At 39.4% G+C, this 24,388-nt stretch overlaps 1 protein-coding gene across 1 annotated transcript in view; it reads right to left on the minus strand.

Moving 5' to 3' along the window:
• The window catches only part of afdn (afadin, adherens junction formation factor), a 72,475-nt gene that overhangs the window by 26,495 nt on the left and 21,592 nt on the right, over positions 1–24,388 (minus strand). Inside the window, exons 15-21 of the mRNA XM_022764433.1 lie at positions 19,258–19,403; positions 17,988–18,082; positions 17,511–17,776; positions 16,925–17,068; positions 16,003–16,201; positions 15,255–15,361; positions 10,560–10,640 (exon numbers count right to left, since the gene is read on the minus strand). Coding sequence (XP_022620154.1) covers positions 10,560–10,640; positions 15,255–15,361; positions 16,003–16,201; positions 16,925–17,068; positions 17,511–17,776; positions 17,988–18,082; positions 19,258–19,403 — 1,038 coding nt within the window. The remainder of the gene's footprint in view (positions 1–10,559; positions 10,641–15,254; positions 15,362–16,002; positions 16,202–16,924; positions 17,069–17,510; positions 17,777–17,987; positions 18,083–19,257; positions 19,404–24,388) is intronic.

Consider the following 24,388-nt stretch of genomic DNA (forward strand, 5'->3'; position numbering starts at 1 on the left):
CAAACAAGACAACGAAACCCATCTTGATTATTTTCAGACTTGTTTCTACTTTTAAGGCAGGTTTAAGGACATACAGTTTAAGACAGAGACCAAAGCTTCAACAGGAAACATCACAGAAAAGGTTCAGAGAGTAAATGCACCAACTAGACACTAAGAATCACAGCATGTCTATAAAGTTGCTGTATAAAGTCCTAATTGCTGCCATTTGTCAGATCTGGCAACGTGGCACAGAGAGACTGTGAGTGCGAGGGAAGCCACATCTTGTAAAAACACAGGTAAGGGTTACACTCCGGTTAACAGCTCTGACTGTTTGTGGGTGACATTTAATAACTGTTAATCATCTGTGGTGTAGAAGATAACTTTAATGTGCAGGTAACAAGAACTACAATGGTTCTATATGAATCCAATAAGATGAGAGAACGACACTCGAAGCTGCTTCATCTCAGGAAAGTCTCAAACAAAAGGAGTCTCTTCATGTTCCAGCTACAACTGAAGAATAGGAACATTTCATGAACAAATCCTCACAGAGGAGCATTTCTCTGTACATTACAATATGAATGTTATTGTATGTTTACTTTCAGGGTTTCTGCAATGGTCCCAAAGACCTTTTTAATATCACAAAGAATGTAATCTAATACGTGTTCCTGTGGTAATTTATTAAGTACATGAATTTACTGACAGTTCTATCACATTTGAATCCAATGCTTTTTGTATTTTTGGTAATTTTTCAAAATATACTCTACATATTTTGGATAGTAAAAAGAAATAAAATGGTGAAAATAAATCAAATTGGGAACATAAGTTAAGAAAACAAGTTTTTTTGAGTTTTTGAAATCAAAAGATTATGCCATGTGATCAAAACCTCTAGAGCAGCGACTAATCAGACCTCATGGTGAAAATTTCCAAAGATAAAAATTCCATTTTTAGTGGAAATCAGATGTTAAAATACAATTTGTATCACAAACACTGAGCAGTTTTTACCTTTTCTTATTTTAAATGACTTCATTTACACTGACTCATAATAAGAGGCTTATGGTTATTTTCTCATCAGTTTTAATAATCACCTACAGAGCACAGAGCTGTTGACTGTACACGGTGGTGATCGGTGTCTTCCTGCAGCAGGAAACAACTTTTCAATGAGCGGGAAAATATAAAGACGAGAGTTCAAATAGGTTCAAACCGATCAGCTCTTTTTAAACAACAATGAGCTTTGTTTTGCCCTCACATCTAAAACGAAACAAATACATTCCTGAGCTTTCACGCTGTGGCACATATTTCTACCAAATGTGTTGTGAGCCTAAGTGAAAGCAAGACACTGAAGGCCGGAGTTCAGAGAAGTATCATTTCCTGTTACTGCTACAGTGCAAAGCGATTTAACTGATCACTTTCAATCATTAAACTGTTTCTAAAGTGCATCCATACAAATCTAACTTACTTTTTGACTGAAGACTCATTGAGTTTTGTGGGTTCTTCATGTATTTATTAATTCATTCTGCATCTGCCAAGTCATCCATCATCCACAGATCTGTGTCCCAGTTTCACCAGTGAAAAAAGACAGACATCAGGCCTTCAAACTATTTGACCCACAATGGGTCATCTCTCTCTCTCTCTCTCTCTCTGTATGTGTGTGTATCTGTAATAATGAGGCTGGATTCATGCAGGCACGAATTTCCTGTGAGTGACATTAAGATGAGAGAAGAGCAGTGAATCATTCTGACTCTTTTATGTCTGTTGTACATTACAGAAGACATTAAAGAGCCTGTGTTTCACATGGAGCCACAGCTTCATCAGGCACTTATCCAGAATGGGGATCGGGGCGCCAGAGACACTTGTGGGAATTCCCTGAATCCCTTGAGGGTATTAAGAGGGACTTTTGACAAGTTAACAGGGTCTCAGGAGGTTCAGAGGGGCCACGACTTCTAGCATAAGTTATCCTGTGCATCAACTGTGGCCGCAAAAATGATTTTGTGAGATCTTAATTACAACCTGAAACAAAATTTCAGACCGATTCAAAACTACTGTCTTCCCTATAAGACTGGATCCTGTATCTGTGAGAGTCTGGAATATTTATCTTACAGTAGCATAAAAAAAAATGATCATCTGGTCTTGTGGTGCATTTTGCAATTAGAGACGTCCATTATGTGCTGTTTAAGCATCAATGAGGTACATGTTTATCACTGCTTTGCCAACATTTGCCATAATGAAACTACTCCATTCTTTACTGCACTCAGGTTTGACGCCACAAACAGGTTCATCTACAGCAGATATCATCTGTAGAAATGGTCATGAGAGAGGTTATCAGTGTTGTGGATCAGCAATATTGATATTGTTATCTTAATAAAGCTCAAACAGTCAGTTTCATTAGAGTTTCTTTCTGCTCTGATCATGACACAGTACAACATGCCACTGTCTAAGTGCAGTCACCCAAGTAAAATATAAAGACTGTCTGTCACGCTAACTGTAAAGACATGAGCATGTTGAAACGTGTGCACGTCTACATACACACAGCAGGTTTGTTGCGGTAATGAAGCTGTAAAACTAGTAGCTGATGTTGGGGTGTGGGTCAAAGTGAAAACAGATGTGTCGCAGGTCACAAACATCGTCAACTGATCAACATGAAAACACACCTTTTGAAACGTGTACATGCCTCTGTTTATAGAAATAAGTGAAACCTTTAAGAACAGCTGGAACACCTCCGGCAGTTTAACTGTGGTTTAATGGAAAGCTCTGGTTCTTTAAAGAGCCCTGACACAACAAATCAAACGCACCTTAAAGCTGCCAGACCTGTATTAGAGTGGAGTGGCCTGAGGGCTTTGTCAAACATGCTTCCCACTATGGACTTGATGGAAATGCCATGACTTTTAAAAACAACTTCAGAACCCCTCCGTACACTTTGTACTTGAATGGAAACTTTGTCACCCTGTCATGTCAGGAATCACTTGAAATACAAGGGTCAGCTAAATGCAATATGATTATAGATGTATAGAAACATTTCATTTAGAAAAGTGTTTGCACATTTGTGATGTTTCTTGATATTCCATGAGATGAAGGGCTGCAACTAATGATTATTGTCATGGTTGATTAATCTGATGATTGTTTTCTCAATTAATCAATTACTTATAAACTTATATAAAATGATGACACATGTCCATCACAGTTTCCCCAAGCCCAAGATTACGTTTGAAGACGAATGCCTTGTTTTATCAAAAATATTCATATTGCAATAATATATAACAGGGAAAATTAAGAAATCCTCACGTGAGGAGCAGGAACATGTGAAATTTTGCTTGAAAAATAACTCAAATAATTAATCAAATATCAAAATAGTTGCCAATGAATTTTCTGTTGATCAACAATTGTTTCAGCTCTGGTGAGGTGAATTATTTTTAATGAAATGATTATCATATATGAACTAGGGAAACACTCTCTCGGTACTACATCCTTGAGACAGAGACCATGTAAATAAATTAACCTGAATTTGGAAAATATGTGAATTATACAACACTTCCATCACTGTTTTCCTCTGGACATCAGAGTCAGAGTGATGTGACATTTTTCTCGGCGTCTGACTCACGCTGAGAAACTAACATCTACAGCAGAGGCTAGAGCGGCGCGGCTGTCACACGCGTGTCTGAAATACAGCTGACAGAAAGTGCTGCTGATGCAGGCTGGCAGCACACCAAGATTACAGCTTACAATGTTAGCACATGTCAACCTGCTTTCTGGAGCCTTTCTGAGGTTATAAACCACTTATCCATGAGAGGTTATTTAAAAAACCAGAGGCGTTCAAAGGCCTTGTACGCCCACACAGGTATTTTCTGTCATTTTGGAGGATCAGGCATCATCTCAGGCATGCACAGACCAACATCCCCTTCATCTTTCTTTTCTTCTTCTTTTTTTTTTTTTTTTTTTTTTAAATTTTGCTTCATCTGTGTGGACAAGACAACTTTTAAACATTTAGGAGTCTTTTGTAATTTCATGACTTCAGTTGAACTGCAGTATATAGCCCCACCCGGCTTTAAGCTGAGAGGATGTGTGATCAGCTAAAAACAACTGACAACAGCAGTGTGGTGGAGCAGAAGTAGACAGAGGGGGTTTTAAAAAATGACCCATTTTCTTTTTTCCAAGGACTAAAATTAGGATGTTTGTGTCAAAAAGGTTGAGTTCAGACAATAGTCAGGGATAGTATTCAGTGTTTTAGTCATTAGGACTGTTGCGCGAATAAATTTACACCACTAATTACTACTTATTGATTTGCAGATGTTTCAGGTGACATTGCAAGATGCATTATTTTGTTGCAGAAAAATAGGATAAGGTATGTTTCTTATGCATTTCTTACTTATGATTCATTTTAACATTAAATGTTTTTCTCTGAACTTGACAGGTGGACCCTGCACAGAACTGTCCTCATTACATTGTTGTGTTCTTCGTTCTTAAAAAGATTTGTCTCAGCAGATTTGTTGGGTCAGCCATTTACACACTTCAAATAGCAATATACATACAATACATTTCTACCTCCAACCCTGATGAGAAAAGCTGCCTCTACATTTCCTCATGCATGCCAGAGAGGAGGATAAATCTACTTTTGGTGATGTAGTATTTTAAAAGTGCTCTGTTGTTACTAAGATTGAATAGAAAAATTTAGAAGTTAACCTCCCACACATGGAAACACAGAGTGAAGGAGACACATAAATTCCTTTCTAATAAGGTTAAAGAACATGCAAAGAGATGTCTGTTGCTTCAAAAGGTGCATGTTTTGTAGCTTTTTCATCACCCAAAACAAACGCTTCAACAAAGTACCTCTTATAAAAGTCTGAATACTTGAAAGGATTTAATTCTTCATTCTGTTTTTGCCACTCCATCCCAGTGAAAGAGGCAACTATAATCTAGGGAAACACAGTTTTCCCACAATTCAAAAATATACTTGGGAAGGCTTCCTCTTTCTGTCAACATATCTCCACATTTATGCAACAACTGAACTCGCAGGGAACCATAGAAGTTTAGATTCAGGAGATAATGGGAATAAATAAAGATAAATCCAACGTTCCAACACTCAGAGAAGCCCTGGTCTGGTACCAACAGCTCCACCACTATCAGCTCTCTGGGATGGCATCCACACAGTCCCGTCCTGTTAATTAACAAAATTCATGAATATTCATGACTCTTACCCTTTGTTATAATGGATCAAAACATGATCAGTGCGATAGCCTGTGTGTGGGAAACACTGCACACAGATGATGGAATGTCTGGATTCAAAAGCTGTTTTTTCCGCCATTATGTACCAGTGTCCTCTGATAACCTCAGGAGCCATTCAAGTAAGCATCTACGTTTAAATCATCACAAAGCAACCTGTGATATGATAGGTTGCACTGTGTGTAAAGACAACAGTTCGGCTCCTAAGCTCCAGTCAGAAGACAACGTGCACTTCTTTTTCCTGGGAATGTGTCCCTGTTTTTCCACACTAACCCGCCAAAATCCACCATAGATAGACTGTGGCCTTTACAATGAGCGCCAAGATGTACAACTGTTCTCTTTGACACACCTTGTAAACACCTCCTTTCTGCAGCTTAACAGGAAAGCGTGTGCGTGTGTGTGTGTGTGTGTGCGCGCATGTGGTACATCCTCCCATTGTTCCAGCCCTCACAGGGGGTAACTCTCTCATACTATTGTTCCACTTCTACGTAGGTCAATTCTATCAGCTCACAAACAAACATGCACGCACACCCACAACCAATACTTCAAACACACACTGTGGAAACACACAGAACAAATGCAGCAGAGGATCAGAACTTTCCCGAACCGAGTCATTCATGTCCTCGGTTCAAGACAGCGATTCACACTCTGGTCATGGCTGCATAATGACTTGACATAATGACGGTGAATTCTGCACAATAATCTCTCATCCACCAGGCAGGACTACCTGCCAATAAATGCAGGCATGAAAGGTTTATTTTAATCAAAGAAATCGTTTAATAATAATAATTGTTTAGTGCTGCTCGGTGTATTTGATATACTGTATACACAATATGTATCCTAAGTACTGCTCAATCAAGTGAGGTAATTTGCCAATAACCAAAGCAGCAGTAAATTGCCAGATTTTTGAATGGAGTTTGGATTCAAGTTCTCTCTTGTATGAAACATTGTCATTGCTCTGAGGATCAGAGGGAATGTTCTGTACTTAACAGCAATAGATAAATGAGTAAACACGCTAACGTGGGAGGAGGAGGAGGAGGAGGAGGAGGAAAGGGGGAGGCCCGAGAGTTTCCTCAACTCCAGCTGTCCAGAAGAAAGACAAACACAATACCAGCAGAAAACACACACATGTGAGTCTGACTGATACAGAATTTTTAAAAGGATAAAAATCAGCTTTAAACACACAGAAAACTCTTCAACTCATTTGCTCCAGAGAGACGAAGGTTTAAACAATATTAATGTGATGTGTGAAATGTTTGTCATATTCAACATGACGCAACCACTGCTCTGACCACCTGGTTATACAAACATGAGAGACAATACTGCTGTCTTTAAACTGAAGTTCTCACCAAACAGGAGTTTTTTTGTTCCATAATGGCAAACATGATCCCAAAGAAACAGCATTGAGATGTTTCTTCAAGTTTAAGATTTTAATGCCATCAATGAAGAAAAGGCTCTCTCCATTTACTCCGCTCTAAGCCCAGAATAACGAGACTAATAACAACAAAATGCCATTTATGCTTATTTGCTGCAGAATCTGACTCAAGTGTCTCATTACACTTAACTGACAATAAACATAGAGCTAGACTGATGTTGGCCAAGTGAGAATAAAACACTACAACACCAAAATTTCTCTGTGTTTCTACCATCTGCGTTTCATTTGTGTACCTTAAGTTTAACCATTAGCAGAACAGCCCTGAAGGCAAACAGTGAAAAGTGACAAACCAGAAGGCCATCACACTGCAGGGTAAATCCACGACAGGCTACTATCACCCACATGTGTTCAATATTCAACCAGCTGCTGCTGCTTGCTACCTCACCATGCTTTTGAATGAAGTCAGTGTGTTAGCAGCTACAGCAGGTGAACCGAGACAGAGTGCAAGAATCACACAATGAAGGAGATACTGAGGAATCTGGCCGATCAAGAAATGAGCATACACTCCCTTAATCTGGCCGACATGTTCATGAGAACACACACACCTTTCAAATCACTTTTTATATTAAGCTCATTCAAAAATAACAACAAAGTGTGGAGATGATCGAGTAACTTACAGAAGTATCAGGGAAAAAGGTAAAAGACGTTTCTGTTCATCTGTCCACACACACACAATCATAAAAGCACTGTTACCTGGTCTCTCCGGCCGACCACAGAAAACCACATGTTGCAGCTGCTTGTTAGCGTCGTCCGCACCAGTTCACACTGGGACGTCCGGACTGGGACACACGCACACAAACTGCACACTCTTTTTTTTTTTTTCCCTGCAGTGAGCACTTCAACCTGCTAACATGCAGCAACAAGTCCAAAACCTCCCAATTACACCAGCTGCCAGTGATCCATTCAGCTTAACATCAGTGTTTCAAATCACTGTTTACAGATGGAAACGTGGCGTAAAAAAAAAAAAAAAAAAAAATAGTGGAAATGTAGAGCGGCACATTTAAAAAAAAGTCTACTAAAAAAAGAAAAAAATTAAAATGGGAAAAGCATTTAGAAGTCCTATCAAAACGTTGTTTAAAGTTAAAAGGCTGAGTAAATTCCAGTGTATGGGGTTAAAAAGATGCAGTAAATTCCTCAAAAGTTCCTGACCGCAGCAATAATCCTCCACAAGTTCCTAATTGCAGCGTGTTTGTTAAGAAACAGTGAATCCAGGCGCAGATCCAGAGGTGAAGTGTCGGCTGGGACGCCGGCTGGTCAGACTGAGGTGGAGCGCTGCTGCAGCTCCACCGGGCAAATACCACACACACACGCACGCACACGCATGCATGCACACACCCACACAGACAGACACTGACACACACACACACACACACACACACACAGAGTTATATAACAGGACAGAGCTCAGCCCAGTTTACCGAGAATTCAAGCAGCTATTTGACAAAATTCTCTCTACCTGCCTTTCCCATCCCACACACACATACACTCTTCTCTGCCTGTTCTCCACACAGCTTTGAAAATAAACAGAGAAAGGAGGTTTCCTCAGTATGTCCTTCCTTCCCGCTCTTCCTCCACACACACACACACACACACACACACACACACACACACACACACACACACACACACACACACACACACACAAACACACACACACACACACACACACACACACAGGAAACTCGCTCCACTCAAAAGTAAGAGAAAGACTTTACGTTTCATACAGCTACACCTCATTAAAAATGAAGCAAAAAAACACAACCACACAGTACAGCACGTCACCACACCTGCACTGCCAGGTAACAAACCACGCCAGATTCTATCTATTCACTTATAATAAGCAGACGTGTTGCACAGAAGACACATTTTCCATCAGGCCTCCATACAATGACAGTCCAGTGAGGAACCAGGGAAAATTTGTTGCTGGAAAGACTTTAACGCAGAATTACGTAATGCTCTGGCCTGAGAGTGCAGGGTTTCCCCCTCACAGGAAATGTATTAGTCAAAGTGGACATCCAACTGCGCTGCATTTTTCTTTGCCATTTTAAATTAAAATCCGAGGCATATGAGACATGGTGGTGGTGGGGGCTCTGAGGTGCACACCGTGTACCTGTTCCAGGTTTCGGATTCCACACAGACCGCTAAAATGCTACCCAGAATATATAATCACCAGGGGAAACCACAGACCTGTTAGACTGCAAGCATGAATGTTCAGCTGGATGCAGGGTGATGATCTTTCATTTCATCCGCCTCAGGATGAGTCAGCTGATTGTCCCCCATATAAAATTGGAGGGTGATGATGAAGATGTTGATTCAACGACTTGCGAGTGGGTAACATGATAACGGCCGGATATATTCCGGCTTTGTAATTACTGATGTATACTTTTTGACCTGCTTGCGTGGCAAAGGATAGCATTAGTTTTACATATTTTTATTATATGCTTAATGTATTTTGTTAAATTTTATTTATCTTAAGTGTAAATCTCTGTGTTCCATGTTTCATGTGGTTGAAAGACAAATTCCCATCAGAAAATCAGTTAAGGTTGAAAGTAGATCTGCATTGAGCACTTATGAATATGCCCATTATTTTCTTCCTTAATATATCAAACATTTAGAACATAAGAAAACAGTTCATATCACACAACATGATGGTATCAGAATGCTCGTTTTGTCTGACCAACACTTAAAGACTAAAGATATTAAATTTATCATCATATGAGGAAAGTAAAAGCAGCAAATACACAACTGAGAAGCTGGAACCAAATATTTGTAATTTTTGCTTAAAAAAAAAAAAATCAACCTTATTAATTAATCCATTATCAAAATGTTTTTTCCTGTCTATTGTCAGCTGTAGTTTAATCTTGAAAGTGACATGTTAGCCATAATTTCGTAATAACTGCGTATGAAACAAGCTTTAAAATTTCAGTTAATACTTGTAGTACATGTAGATTTTTACATGCTTATCCTCTGTTTCCCCGACATTAGCTGACTGCTGACTATTTTTCATTTCTGATAAATACAACTTTTTAAGTGATAATGATGTTTTGTTTTTGTTTTTTTTAAATTGGGATGATTTCTCTCACAACCTGCTGTGGTTCTTGATCTAATCGACTCCTTCTTGAGTGACTGACTGAGGAGTGTCCATCGTAATTCATCCTTATCTAATCACGTCTGTCTAGGTTCCTTTAGACCATTTAGTTAATCCAATCCAATATAGTATAAAAAGTAATTTTTTTTACAATAAAAACAGTTGGGTACGTTTGCTAAATTCGCACCTAACAATGGGGGAAATGCATGAATCTTAATTAATTTGACGGCCATTTGATTAATCTGTGCACTTTAACATTGGCGCACATTGTCCCTAGGTTTCGTCAAGTTGTCAAAGTCGTGTGAACAAATAAACACATGGACTGACAGTGATCCATCGTCCCACTCAACATTAGCCCACCCTCCACGCTCACTCCCCCGCAGCAGCAGCAGCAGCAGCAGCAGCAGCAAACTAAACAGAGCACGTTTTTGTCCAGGAGTCACCCAGACGTTTCTCTGCAGTGTCACTGTTTAGTCTCTGCGCTGCCGTCAGACTCAACAGTGAAATCAGTCTATTTAAAAACAGCAGCCTTTTCTGTCAGTACTGTGTCGCTCAGCCACACACGCACGCACGCACGCATGCAAATCCAACACACTCCGTCTTGACAGCCAAGATGAAAACATCCCAGTTATTTTTGGACTTCCTGTCAAAAATAAATGCTAATCCATTACTGTTCTGCTTTAAAATATATATTTTTTAAATACACAACTTCTATCTTTTCTTACTAACAGAAGTTTCTTGAAAAGCTCAGACAAATCTCCAATCTGCTATAGTTTAGATTTAAATCTATACATCCACAGACACAGACACACACACACACACTTCCAGGTGGTGTTTCCTTACCTTGGCGGCCACGATGCTGAGGCCCATGCCGTTGTGCTTCTTCAGGGTTACCGTGACAACCTCCGGATCTTTCCTCATTGGCTGAAAAGAGAGATGGACAGGAAAGAGAAACTGTGAGTGAGGATGAAACCTCTTCGATGTGTGCTTAACAGTGTCTGGGAAACTCAACGACTGTCCTCTGGCGTGATCCCTCCGTCTGAGGAAAATCAGACCGAGGAGTAAAAAGAGGGAGGGATGAGAAAAGGGAGGGGAGGAATGAAGGAGGGATAAAGGGGAAAAGGGGAAGACCACAGAGGAACCTGTGGTCGCTGGAATGAAGTCAAGAATGAAAACCACATTATAGCTACACACACACACACACACACACACACACACACACACACACACACACACACACACACACACACACGGGCTCATTTGAGCAGGGCTGGGTGACTGGGTGGAGAAAGAGAGGGAGAAACAAAGAAAGAGAGAGAGAGTGTGTGTGTGTTACCGAGGTTTCCCACATCATGAAAAAATATTCTGACAAAGGATACTCCAGAAAAAATAAGCTCATGTCAGACTTTAACAAAAGTATGTCTCTGTCGTACTGTGTATTTTTGTGTGTGGCTGGGCAGCACACAAGAACGACCGAGTGAGTTGGTTTTTCTTCAGATCTGTAGGAACACCCAGAACCAAACACAACAACGACAACCGCACAACAACTACTGCTATGACAACACTACAGTGATACTAAAAGACTATAGCAATACGGCACTGATTGCACGGCTGCATCTACACTGCAATGCGCTGTAACTCCCAGAATCCAGGGTTCAAGTCTATGAGGACCGACCAAAGTTTGTCTAAAGTTTGCACTGATATTCTTTAAAGCAGCTATAATCCAGTGTTTTTCTAATGATAATAAATCAGCAGGCAACTCAGCAGCAAACAGTCAGCTATGTGAACAGAGTGGAGCATTTAGTACCTTAAGAGTGAGGGGCAAGATGCACAAAGCATCACACCCTCAAGTCTTCTCCTTAAGGTTTCCTTAAAATGTTCATTTAAGTATTTAAGGTTTTCTCCTTATCTTGGACTTATACTTCACGAATTACTTAAAGCCAATAAAGCCATTACACAAAAGACCTTAGCGACCAAATGAAGGAAAAAAGCTTAAGATACCTCTGATTGTATTTAAACCGCAACATGGCTGAGTTTACTGTGATAAATGAAGACGATGAACATCCCAAGAAGAGTTTTCTGCTGCTTTTTCTTCCGATCGGAAGGACCCGATGGACCCTCCATGACGAGAATTTGATTTTGCTTTATAGATTTGATCGGCAGTCTGGTGAGCTCCTTTTTGGCCGGAACAGACAAGTCATATCACACATCATATTTTTAATTAATTAATTTAATTAATTAATAGTCATTACAATTTCGTCCTATATTTTTTGTTTTCTGTTGGATGTTATTTGCAGATCAAATTTACTTTAAGGACCTTAAGGACGTGTTCTCTTTTCTTATGTTCTTCTAGAAGTATCGCCTTTTCCTCCTTTGACCAATTTGGTTTTCTTGCCTTCTTTTCTTCTGGTCGACTTTGTGAGACGCTATAGGTCACACTTAAGTAGAAAACTTAAGGTGTTTTGTCCAACTGGCCCCAGATATTTTCTCCAAGGAGTTGGTGGAGACCAAAAACAGAGCTTACATTAATCAGGTCACCAGAAACACGGCTCCAAATGAATCATAATGTTGCTCTGCATCTGCTGGATGTCAAGTTCACTCTGTCAACTTAAACTGTCATGTTCACAACTTGTTTTTGCTGTCGTTGATGTTCCTTGAAAAGTCCATTGTTAGCATAAACAGCCGTCTTGTCCCAAACTCTGCACATACTGTACATCGTTCTACAAAGTGAAGCTCAAACATCCAGCAGCAACAAGCAAAACCATTTTTTGAGAAGAGGGGGACTCTGAAAGCTTTCTACAGGCAACTTATGTAAGGCTTTTATCATAAAGCAGGTCCAGCTTTATGCCTGCAGAAACAGCTTTACTGACTTCCAACTTTCTGCTTCGTAAAAAAAGATCTACCTAAAGATTTAGACATTGCTTTGGCAGTTTTTTGTCAGCAGATCAGTTTTAAATATTACAGGGGGGAATGGTAAAAAAAAAAGAGAAACTTCTGACCTTTTACCGCGCCATTTCTATCATCTATCATCTAGAAAAGCACTTCACAGGCTCTGATCACAGCTGCTCACCTACAGCTAGAGCGCAGGGGTCATGAATCATCGACTAAACAACAGACAATCCAAAATGTATTTATTGTTGAGAGGAAACATATAAAACCAAAGTGGGCACACTAGCATTGGCATTAGGGTGTGGCACTGGATGGACTTTCATGCAAAGTTTCAACACAGTTTGTTGCACCCTTTAAGAGAATGACCTTCCACCCACACAAACATTTCCAACATGATCAAACTGCCTTTCAATTACCAGCAGATCATTTTGTAAATACACTCTCTCGTAGCAGTTAGCGAGGAGGACGAGGCAAAGAGAAAGCACTTGATCTAAACCATTTATACCTGCAGGACAGCCGTCGCTTTGTCTCTGCATTTGTTGTTATTTTGCTTGTAAATTCAACTTTAAATAATCGAATGATCTTTTCCAAAAGATAAAGTATAACTTCACAAACGTGGCGGGGAGTCATTTAGCAGAAGGTTACAGTTTCTTTTCAGTACAGAGCATTTGGCTGAAGATAATTTATGATGTTAATATCTTCATGTTGTGTGTGTAATATTCATCACATCTAAAATATGTAAACAAACTACATCACATCCACCCTGCTGAAGTAGATGCAGAGCAGAGCTGAATTTGTGATGGTGGCTCAAGAGCCTCACCCCCCTCCAGTCTGCCTTAACACACAACATTAATCAAACACAGTGTGTGTGTGTGTGTGTGTGTGTGTGTGTGTGTGTGTGTGTTTGTGAGAGACGCCTGCATTATGTCGAGACTACAGTCATGAAATAGTATGGCAGGGATAAACAAACCAATTACAGAGGAAGTGGCTGTGTGTAAGTGTGTGTGTGCGTCGGCGTGTGCGTCTGTGTTTGTTTCATTGTTTATGTCTTGCAATGAAAAGAGGTCTATCATTTATGGCTCCATGTTCACTAACTAACTTCTGCAGTGTGATTGGTGTTGAATAAATGTGTGTGTGTGTGTGGGTTGTCATGAAAAGTAAATTGCCCCTTCTGAAGTCACTGTAATCACTGCCTTCCAACTGGGAGACCACACACACACACACACACACACACACACACACACACACACCCCTCGATCCAAATCAAAACGACTTCCAGGTTTAAACTTTTCTAAAAATAGTCAAACTATGTCAGTTGTGCCGTCCTCTCGTCTACAGCTCAGATTCTCTTCAGGAATTTTACCTTTTTTAGTCTTAAACTCACCTGAAACTGATCTGTGTGTTTTCATTCAGTCACGTCTTCACTGCTGTAACTCCTGCTCACTCTCTCTTAAATCCTGTAAATCCACTGTAATTTACATCTGAATTCTCCAGTACAGTGGAAAGATGAGCAGAGGCAGAAAACTCAACTGCAGCAACTGAAAGGGGCTTATATAACATTGACGTAAAACCTTTAATGGAATTCATGTGAACTTCCTGTATTTTAACTGCAAATCAAACGTGTCACATTCTTCCTGACACTAATATTTATCTTTAATACATCAACATGTTTGTTATCCCTGTTGATGCTTCTGTAATTTTAGCCAGTAATCAATTGTTTATTGTTTTTTAGTTGGCTTGCATTATGTATGTCATATAATATATACATGTGACAAAAATCTGGGATTGTACATGAAACAGAAGCCTCTGTTTACCTGATTTTGTCTTTTGAGTTAAAACATTAACATAAGGAGGAAGAGTGTGTCCTGATTTTATAGTTGAGAAGAAAAGAAGTGAAATGCTGTAAAAGTGGAATGATTTTTAAAAATGTCAGAGCAGTAACACTTTGTTTTTACTCAAAATTACAGTGTTTTATTTATATTGTTTTATCCCATGTTTTTTATTTATGCTTTTCTTCTCTTTTCATTATGCTCTGGCTCTTTGGCCTTCTCTTTTATCTGGTTTTATTTTTCTATGAAGCACTTTGTTAAGAAAAGTTCTATATGAATAAAGTTATTATTATTATTATTATTATTATTATTATTATTATTATTATTATTATTATTTTATGTAGATGGAGAGGATTTCAGATTTGAAAGATTAGCATAGACATTTTGGTAAAACAGTGTAAGATTAGATAAAAAAACCTTATGAATCCAATTAAAAATTTGAGCGTTAATCGTCTTTCACTGCAAAAATTCAGAAAATTAACAAAGCAGGATGAAAGAACTTTAGATTTGTTGTGTGAATAAAAGCATCAGAGCCCTGAAGTTTCTCTGCTGCCATCAAAGACTTGTGTCCTCCCTGTGTGCTGTCTGTGCTGTCAGATCTACTGTACACTCTGCTCTCCACAGCTTTTATGAGTCAGCAGTCCTCTGCGGGACCGACTTTACCCGGGATGCCCCGCCGTGTGCCCTGACACACAAAAACGCACACACACAGTGATTTAGAAAGAGAGAGAGAGAGAGAGTGTGTGTGTGTGTGTGTGTGTGTGTGTGTGTGTGTGTGTGTGTGTGTGTCTGCGTGTGTGCGTGTATGTGTCCGTCCTACCATGTCAGAGTTGTCAGCTGCAGAGAAGTGGCTGTCACAGTCAGCTCCTTCAAAGTGAACGGTCCAGGTACCGGGCGAACGGGGGTGGGGCGTTAACCGACAAAATCCTGGTAGAGAAAACACACACAGATACACGCACACACAGTCATTTACAGTACTTTTACACCCAAAATACTGTGTGTTTTAGAACACATTCACAAACACAAGCTGTGTTGCAGAGTGAGCTTCTCTGCGTCTCTTTTTTTTCCACTGAAATAACCACAACACTGAAATCATAACATCTTCATGTATTTAAAACAGTTTAAAAGTGTTACATCAAGTGAAACATCAAACATCCAATGCACTGATTATGATGATCTTGTTTTTAAAGAATCATATTAGGTACGGTGGTGTTAAGAATAAAAAAGCAGTTATTTTTACTATCTACAAATGTATTTTTTCAATAAAACACACACACATATATAATATAGTGGAAATGCAGATTATAATTTCCTAAAAACCCAAGATAACATCTTGCAGCAGAAAATTCTCACAATTAAAAAGCTAAATGATTAACTGGATTATAAAAAATGGCTGCCACTTATTTCTGTGTCAATCAATAAAATCAATTTATTGTTTCTGCTCTCGAGACTAAGGAGAATAAACTGTAAAATACAGCACATATTTGCATAGGAGTCTTTAGCTAAAAACTGTATTTTTATTTTTGAAAAAACTCCTAAATGTTTGTTCTAGGTTCCTGTAACGTTACCTCTCTGCAGCAGCGGCTCCAGGAAGTCCTGCAGGCCGTTGGGGAGGCTGCGCACCACGTCGCAGGAGTAGCCGTCCTCAGGCAGGAGGAAGGGCAGCTGAAGGTCTGGGTCCTCCTCCAGCTGAACCTCTCGGCCGTCACTCCTCGCCAGTTCGTCTGCTGTGTTTTCCGCCACTGCCACCACATGGTCTATCAGCTCCTACACACACACAAGAACAACACACATCAGGCAAACTCAAGCTGGTTCATTACATCTATAGTTACATTCATTATCGCATCATGTACATTACACAAAGCCGATGTTATCCATGTTAAGACGTCTCCACTTGGTGTGTGTGTTTGTGAGCATTTATCTTACAGGCGGGATGTAAGGCTCATCTGGAGCACAGTGGTAGTTGGTCATGAGGGCGTGGAGCTGCAGGGAGTTGAGCTTGAAGCAGGTGTTGTGGATATTCTGCACATCCTGCATGGAGTATTTGTCCATGGTCAGCAGGGTGGTGGCCTGGAAGACATAACACACACAAAAAAACTTTACGAAATGACCTTTTTCTCATTGGAGTCCGAGCATCATCGCACCAATGAGGACAGAGTTCTGACACGAACAAATAAAACTGTTTTTCTCACTGGTCTGAAGCAGGTGAGGTTGTTTTGTGATGTCAGCTGTTTCCACACGGCACTTACAATTTAAAAATACAATAATCAGAAACTGATGACAGCTGTTTGGTTGTTTGCTTATGTTGCCACGGAGATTCCCATGTCAGTCAAGCCTGATCAAACGACACTGACGCCTTCAGTTTTCAGGTACTTTTTAGGGTCTGTACAGTGTACNTTCATTATCGCATCATGTACATTACACAAAGCCGATGTTATCCATGTTAAGACGTCTCCACTTGGTGTGTGTGTTTGTGAGCATTTATCTTACAGGCGGGATGTAAGGCTCATCTGGAGCACAGTGGTAGTTGGTCATGAGGGCGTGGAGCTGCAGGGAGTTGAGCTTGAAGCAGGTGTTGTGGATATTCTGCACATCCTGCATGGAGTATTTGTCCATGGTCAGCAGGGTGGTGGCCTGGAAGACATAACACACACAAAAAAACTTTACGAAATGACCTTTTTCTCATTGGAGTCCGAGCATCATCGCACCAATGAGGACAGAGTTCTGACACGAACAAATAAAACTGTTTTTCTCACTGGTCTGAAGCAGGTGAGGTTGTTTTGTGATGTCAGCTGTTTCCACACAGCACTTACAATTTAAAAATACAATAATCAGAAACTGATGACAGCTGTTGGGTTGTTTGCTTATGTTGCCACGGAGATTCCCATGTCAGTCAAGCCTGATCAAACGACACTGACGCCTTCAGTTTTCAAGTACTTTTTAGGGTCTGTACAGTGTACATGTTTCTGTACACCATCACCCTAGTGTATTTGTATGTACAGTATATGATGATGTTACAGTGGTATATCATAATAATATAATATAATATAAATCTACTTATGCCCCGTCCTCCTACCTGTACAATGCGGCTGAGGTGACAGTCAGCAGCGAGCTCCAGACCCTGTTTCTCGGCCCAGGCCTCGATGTGGCTGAGCTGCTGTCGGAGGATGGCCCCCCAGTAGTGGCAGCACAGCCCCGAGTCCGTGTCTGTCACCAGCTTGTTGAAGAGCCACATGTTGATGAAGTGGAAGAGCTGCGAGAAGAGCTGGATGGTCAGAGCGGCGTTGACCCGACACCGCCGCAGTAACGACATGGCCCCCGTCAGGGTGTGCAGGACGTCCTCTGGAAGAGAAAGTCTCCGTCTTTAAATGTCCTCAAGCCTGGGGTTCTGCTGTTTTACAAACTTCTGTGTGTCTGTGTAAAGACACTGATATAGTATATGCTGAACTCCAGGATTTTGAGTTTATGTAAATTCTTTATTTCACAGGAGTTTGGCTTCTCTAGGACAGTGGTTCCCAGGGTTATTAAACCTAAACTGTGTTTTTCATTTTACCTATCTTGGGTCTCTGTGGATTATGCTCCTCTGGGTCGTCCAGGAAGGCAGGCATGTAGTTATTCAGATCAGCCTGGAGGCAGTGAACCAGGTACCTGAGGACACACACCAGAGCTTATTAAATATGAAAAACATAAAAATTCATCATTAAACAACAGACAAAGCTCTCATCCTATCTTCTGTCTTTCAGGAAACCTCACTGACAAAACATTTCCCCTAGGGGATACATTAAATATCTATCTATCTATCTATCCATCTATCTATCTAAAAAAAAATCCTACCATCCTGCTTTAATAACATTTATTTAACATGGTGAAGACATTGTAAACCAGCTAGTGTTGAAACTAGTTTGCAAATATTGTAACTGAATAAGGTTGAGTCATTCTATATTCTTTTACATCACTTAAAAGGTCATTTACAAATGTGTTCATTTGTTAAATTTTGATATACACAAAGTCTGAAGCAGTTTACAGCAATTCTGTTACTCTGTATTACTGTAGAATTTAATTTGTAGTTCTTGGTTGTATATTGGGTTCCATGCAATGTACAATCAAGAACTACAAATTAAATTCTCTTATTTGATTAATCAATCAACAGATAATCAATTTGCAACAACTTTGATAATTGATTGGACTTTTATATTAAAAAAAAATGGCCACAAATCGACTCGTTTTTAGCTTCTCCAATAGTTTCTGGTTTTTGTATTTTTCTATGATGATAAACTGAATACATTTTGGTTTTGAACTGTTTAAAAATGTCACCTTGGAAAATTGTGGTTTTTTACTATTTCGTGACAATTTTTACCCCAATTGAGTAATCTAGCAATAGAGAAGATATTGATTCGATTAATTAATGAGTGAAAATAATATATTATTGCATTTCTGTTGTTCTACATTGTAACTTTGCTTCTTCTTCTTCTGCCTACTCTGTACATGCAGCATCTTTTGCTCTTTGGTCTGTTGGTCCTCCAAAAGGGATGACTCCTCTGTTGTTCCTCCTTAGGTTTCTCATATACAGTTAGTTATTTTTGTGTGTGTGTGTGTGTGTGTGTGTGTGTGTGTGTGTGTGTGTGTGTGTGTTATTCATGATCTAAACTGCAGCTCTAAGGATAGAAGGTAAGATTTGTTGTACAAATCTGTGATTGTTGTGCTTTATAAACTGACTTGATTTAAATTGACTCATCTGACGAAATTCCCTGACTTTCCCTGCCTGGAATACATCTCTCTGCCTTGCACAACATCCAGTCACACAACCACACACTCAGACTGACTTGAAGGCCATCTGCACCAGATGGGCAAGGATGTCCTGGGCATCCAGCGTGATGCGACTCAGGTCTCGGTCCTGCTTGATGAAGTTGAGCAGCTCGGAGGCGTTGGCCATCCAGAAAGCCAGCGCTCCTGCAATGTTTTTCTGCTTCTATAACGGACCAATCACAGCCGCACACAGAGAAAAAAAAAAAAAAAACACATAAGGAGGATGTTGTTAGATGAAGGAGTAGGATGAAAGAGACTGAAGAGTTAGAAAAGAAGGTAGAAGACAGAGGGGTTTCTGTTTGAGTGGCAGCCAGAAGGTAGCAGTTGTTACTTCAGGGATAGACTCATGCCCCACCCACCCCTCCCTCCCTCAAGCCAATCCAGTGTCAAGAGGAAGAGTGGTCATCATCGTCAGTGTCTTAATTTTTTTTAAACATCACAAAGGGAAGACGTTTTTTCCCTCTGACTGTGACAGTGTCCAGACAACAGTGACCAATCCTTTTTCCCTTCCAGGAGCAGCTCCATGTACCAGGTCACCAGACACCAGCCTCCTCTTCCTCACACCAGCTGAGACGTCTCTTTACTTTTGACAAAACTAAAAAGTGTTTAGACTGTAGACTGACACTATGTCACATGTATTCACACCGCAAGCAAAAGGATCAACAATTCAAAGTGAACTCATACATATTGTACATTTCATATGGTTAAATGTGGTCAGGTCATTGATCAATACACTTTCTTGTTTTCCACTAAATGTGACTAATTCCACCAGGAAAGTGGCTGAAAAATTTGTATCAGCCAGTGAATGCCATTTCATATTTATTTAAAATATCTGCATCTGTTTTAACGATCAACATTAAGCTCTTATGTTATTTTTGTAATGTATTTTAAATAGTTTCATTACTGTAGGCAACCACATTAAAGGAAATATGTATTTGCTCTCTTGATTTGAGTTGAAAGTTGAAAACTTGAGAAGATCAATACCACTTTCATGTCTGTACACTGGGCTGTAAAAATCATTACCATAGCTCAGCAAAAAGACTGAAAACAGAGGGAATCCATCCACAAATTATGTTATATCCTCTTTGTTTCAAACTATTCCTTTTACTTTTATGGACAATACAACAAGTTAAAAGGGAAAATTTAAAAGCAGCACGTCACTGCATAAATGTAATTAGAGCCTCTTGCACAGTAAAGCGATCAGACAGGTTGCTTGCAGAGTGAATCGGCAGCAACATGCTCCTTTATAAACCAGGATAATAATAACAGAGAATAATTGATGAGATAATTATCTCTAATGACCAGCAGTGACTGGACCATTTCAGACTTTTAATGACGCTCAGTATCAGCTCCATATGTCAGTCTACAGTCTAAAGGGCAGTTTTCTGGTGGGGAGAACAGAGCTCAGGGTCTAAGGAGCTGATTGGTTAATATCCACACCACTCGCAGAGGAAGGATTGTGCGAAGCTCACCCCAACCCCCAACCCCCAACCCCTTGCACTCATCTATCCCCGCCTTTGAAAAACGTAATACAAACCAAACAAGATACAGAAAAATAAACCCTTCATTCAGGACAGCCAGAGAATGAGCGATGGAGCCAAGTGCATCCAAAACGAAACGTGACGTTAAAACACTGGAGGAAACATTTAACACACAGACAGATGGTTGAACATATGAAATGAGCGTCCAAATAGACAAATGAAGCAGAGGAGGTGGAGGAGATCAGAGGGACATGACTTGTCTCTCATCCACACTGTTGAGTAGGAGAAGCAAGACGTGATGTCACACAAGATGGATGCCAGAATAAAAGATGGAGCAACAATGGAAAAGAGTGGTTGCTTTGGTTTTGCGCTGTTTTTTGTTTGTTTGTGTTTTTGTTTGGTTGGTTTTTTTTTTTAGTACCAGGCAGGTCCAGGAAGCTGAATGGAATTAGTTGGGTTGATGTTGCTGTTGTTGCTTAGTTTTCCAGCTGTGGGTAAGATGCATTATCATGGCTTTATTTTAACATTTCTGTTAGAATGGAGAAAAAGAAGCAGCAGCAACAATGAAGGGCTGGTCAAAAAAAGCAGAGAGATAGAGAGAGAGGGAGAGAGAGCTAGATAAAGAGAGGTGGAGAGAGTGGGAGGATTAATAGAGGAGAGCCGAGAGGTTGATAAGGTTGGGCGACATGGTCTCACATTATCAGCTGTTAAAACGTCAACGGATTTACCTTCCAGTTATTGTGACGGACTCTACTCTTCTACTAACTATCACTGTGTAAGTGATATCCATTCATATGAAAAACAGCTGAGGAGAAAGAGTAATATCAGGCAAATATCCAAATTAAAAATGCAAACAATGGTTAAACAGCCCGATAAAGTTTGGATGCTTCTTGTTTTCCCAAGTTGCCAGGATTTGTAAAAATAGTTTGCAATTTTATTTTTTTGTGCTGTTTTTGTGCTTTAATAACAGTTATCTAGATAATTATGAAGGAATACTAATATTTATGAATTATAAATATAATAGAGGAGCACTACTGACCAATTTAATTTCACATTTTTGCAATTTTATTACATCCACCATGTTTAAAATCTTTGGGAAACATTATTATTATTATCATCATCATCATTATGATCACTATTATTATTATTTAAATGACGATAGTGTCTTTTCTGCCTAAAAAATATACTGCTGTAATTTAGAGTTAGCTTACTCACATTTCCTTCTAACAATTAGTAAAGATTTATGCAGTAAACTTTAAAAAAAAAAAATAACCTTTTTTCATCTTCTTTAAAATAAAAACTTTGTCATTGTTATTTCCTAAAATTCACACTTTCAAGGATTCATTATTTCTTATGTTACATAGAATTATTTCATACCTGTATTCTGTATGACATTAGGCAGCAAGCAATAGGATCCCACAATAAGAGATGGTGTTCTACGGTGAAATTTGAAGTCGTATATATTTTACTATTTATTTCCTTTGTAAGTGAATCTAAAACTGTAATTAAAGTTATGCAGTACAAACAAATAAATAAAGATGTGAAGTGAAGATGCTTTGTACAACTTGTGATATTTTTTCTCATATCGCCCAAACCAAGAGAGAAAGAGAGAAAGGAAGAGTAAGTGAGGGAGGTAGACGAGTCTGTAGCAGCCGTATCATGGTGTGCTATTGTGCTATCCTACCTGATCCCCTTCAGGAATCTCCTGGATGGAAGGAAGAGGAAGAGGAGGAGGAGGAAGAGGAGGAGGACACGTTCACAGGACAGAGAGAAAACACGTCAACAGCTACAGTATGGACACAGCCATGTAACACACACACACACACACACACACACACACACACACACACACACACACACACACACACACACTTTGACACACATACGATCATGGTTTACAATGTAAAGCCATCTTCAATCAGTTAAAGGACATAACTGATGGAGGTCAGCTGAAAACTACAACTGGTCAACAAAACATTACACAATGTGCGTGAAAATTTATGAAGTTTAAGTTTTAATCTCTTTAATGACAGTTAGAAGGAAATTTACTCCAAAACAGACCAGAAATAAATCATTTTTTCATATTTTATGAATTAACTCAAGAGCTCAAATTTTGCATCTAAATATATTTAAGCCTATTATTATTATTATTATTATTATTACTGTGAATTAACATTGCTGTTGATTTAGTACATTTTACAGATTTGGAGTCATCTAGAGGCTTTAGGAACTGAACTTAAAGCATTAACGTCTCTGTACTATGCAAATGCAACTATAAAAAGACACTGCTCTCGTCACTATCAGTGAGTTTGAGAAAGATACTGAACTCCAAAGGGTGAAAGCAGGAGACTGACAGCACTGGGCAGCTCACAGTGCATAAACATGAAGCAGGGATCAGTGAAAAATGTAATTATTAGTCAAATTTCCCTGATTGAGTTACGCTTAAGACGTCAATATCATTTTAACAGAATACACTTTGAGACAAACGAATAATTTCTACATAATGAGAAGGCATGCCGCCTCTGCACACACTGTGCACAACAAGGGCAGGTTAGTTGGACATCTGTCGGATTGATTTATGGCAAAAAAAAAAAAAAAGGGAGAAAACCATGCTCAGTTTTAACAGCAAATCTGGCTAAAGCTGGAAGTTTCTGAGAAGCTGGTAAAGGAGACATCAAACTTTTATCCAAATACAGCATCTCCCTGTGGAGAGTCACTGGAAGCAACAACATAAATGGTGCGAAGAGGGAGCTGTCAGATCTCACTCCTGCTCTAAGACCAGGTTATTACACTTAATTTGATAATGGTGTATAAACATAATGTACAGGATTCACTGTACCTCCAGACTTAATGTTCTCTCACAATAAAACAGGTCACAATCACACCCATTCAGGATGTAGTTTTCCAGGTTCTAAGCGTCTCAGAGACGCTCCACAAATATCCTGTTCTGCTGGATTAGTTCAGTGCCTGTTTAATTAATCTCTTGACAATAATAACACACACACGACACAAGCACACGGATGCAGATTATAAACGTATGTGAAATAGGAGGCTTCAACATTCCCACATTCCTCAGTAGCTAAAGATATTTTCCCCAAAACGCTATAAAACCGAAATCCTAGTACACACAGACTGAAATAGATTTAGTCTCACAATCCAGTGTGTGTGTGTGTGTTTTCTTTCATAACTTCCCTGCATACCAAGGGCAGTGAATAACTGGCTGTGAGCTGAACAAATAAAAATGAATGGCACTAATAAAAGCATTACTAAGGGAGGTTTTTAGAAAAACTGTGCGTGTGTGTGTGTTTTTTTTTCTCCCTGATCCTCTTTCCCTCGTGATCTACTGAGGGCTTGTGCTTCATTTTTTGACTTCAGCTTTTAGCCAATATTATTTTGCGTACGACTGAGTATAGAACCTCAACTCCAATGAGTTACAAACAAAAACGCGTCAGTGGCAACAGAGAATAGAGAAGAGTAAAGTACCGAAAGTTGGATTTGCATTTGAAAGGTTCTTCTGATTTAAATAAAAAATTTGTTAAAAATATGCAGCATTTAGTCAAAGTTCCTGTTGTATTTTTACACAGGAAAAAAAGGAATCTAAAGAGGATTGTTTTGGCATTGTTACCTGAAAAGTAAAATCTATCATATTAGCACCACTATAGATAAT

The sequence above is a fragment of the Seriola dumerili genome, unplaced genomic scaffold (genome assembly GCF_002260705.1).
Source record: "Seriola dumerili isolate Sdu_G_001 unplaced genomic scaffold, Sdu_1.0 BDQW01000025.1, whole genome shotgun sequence".
In the NCBI taxonomy this organism is placed as follows: Eukaryota; Metazoa; Chordata; class Actinopteri; order Carangiformes; family Carangidae; genus Seriola; species Seriola dumerili.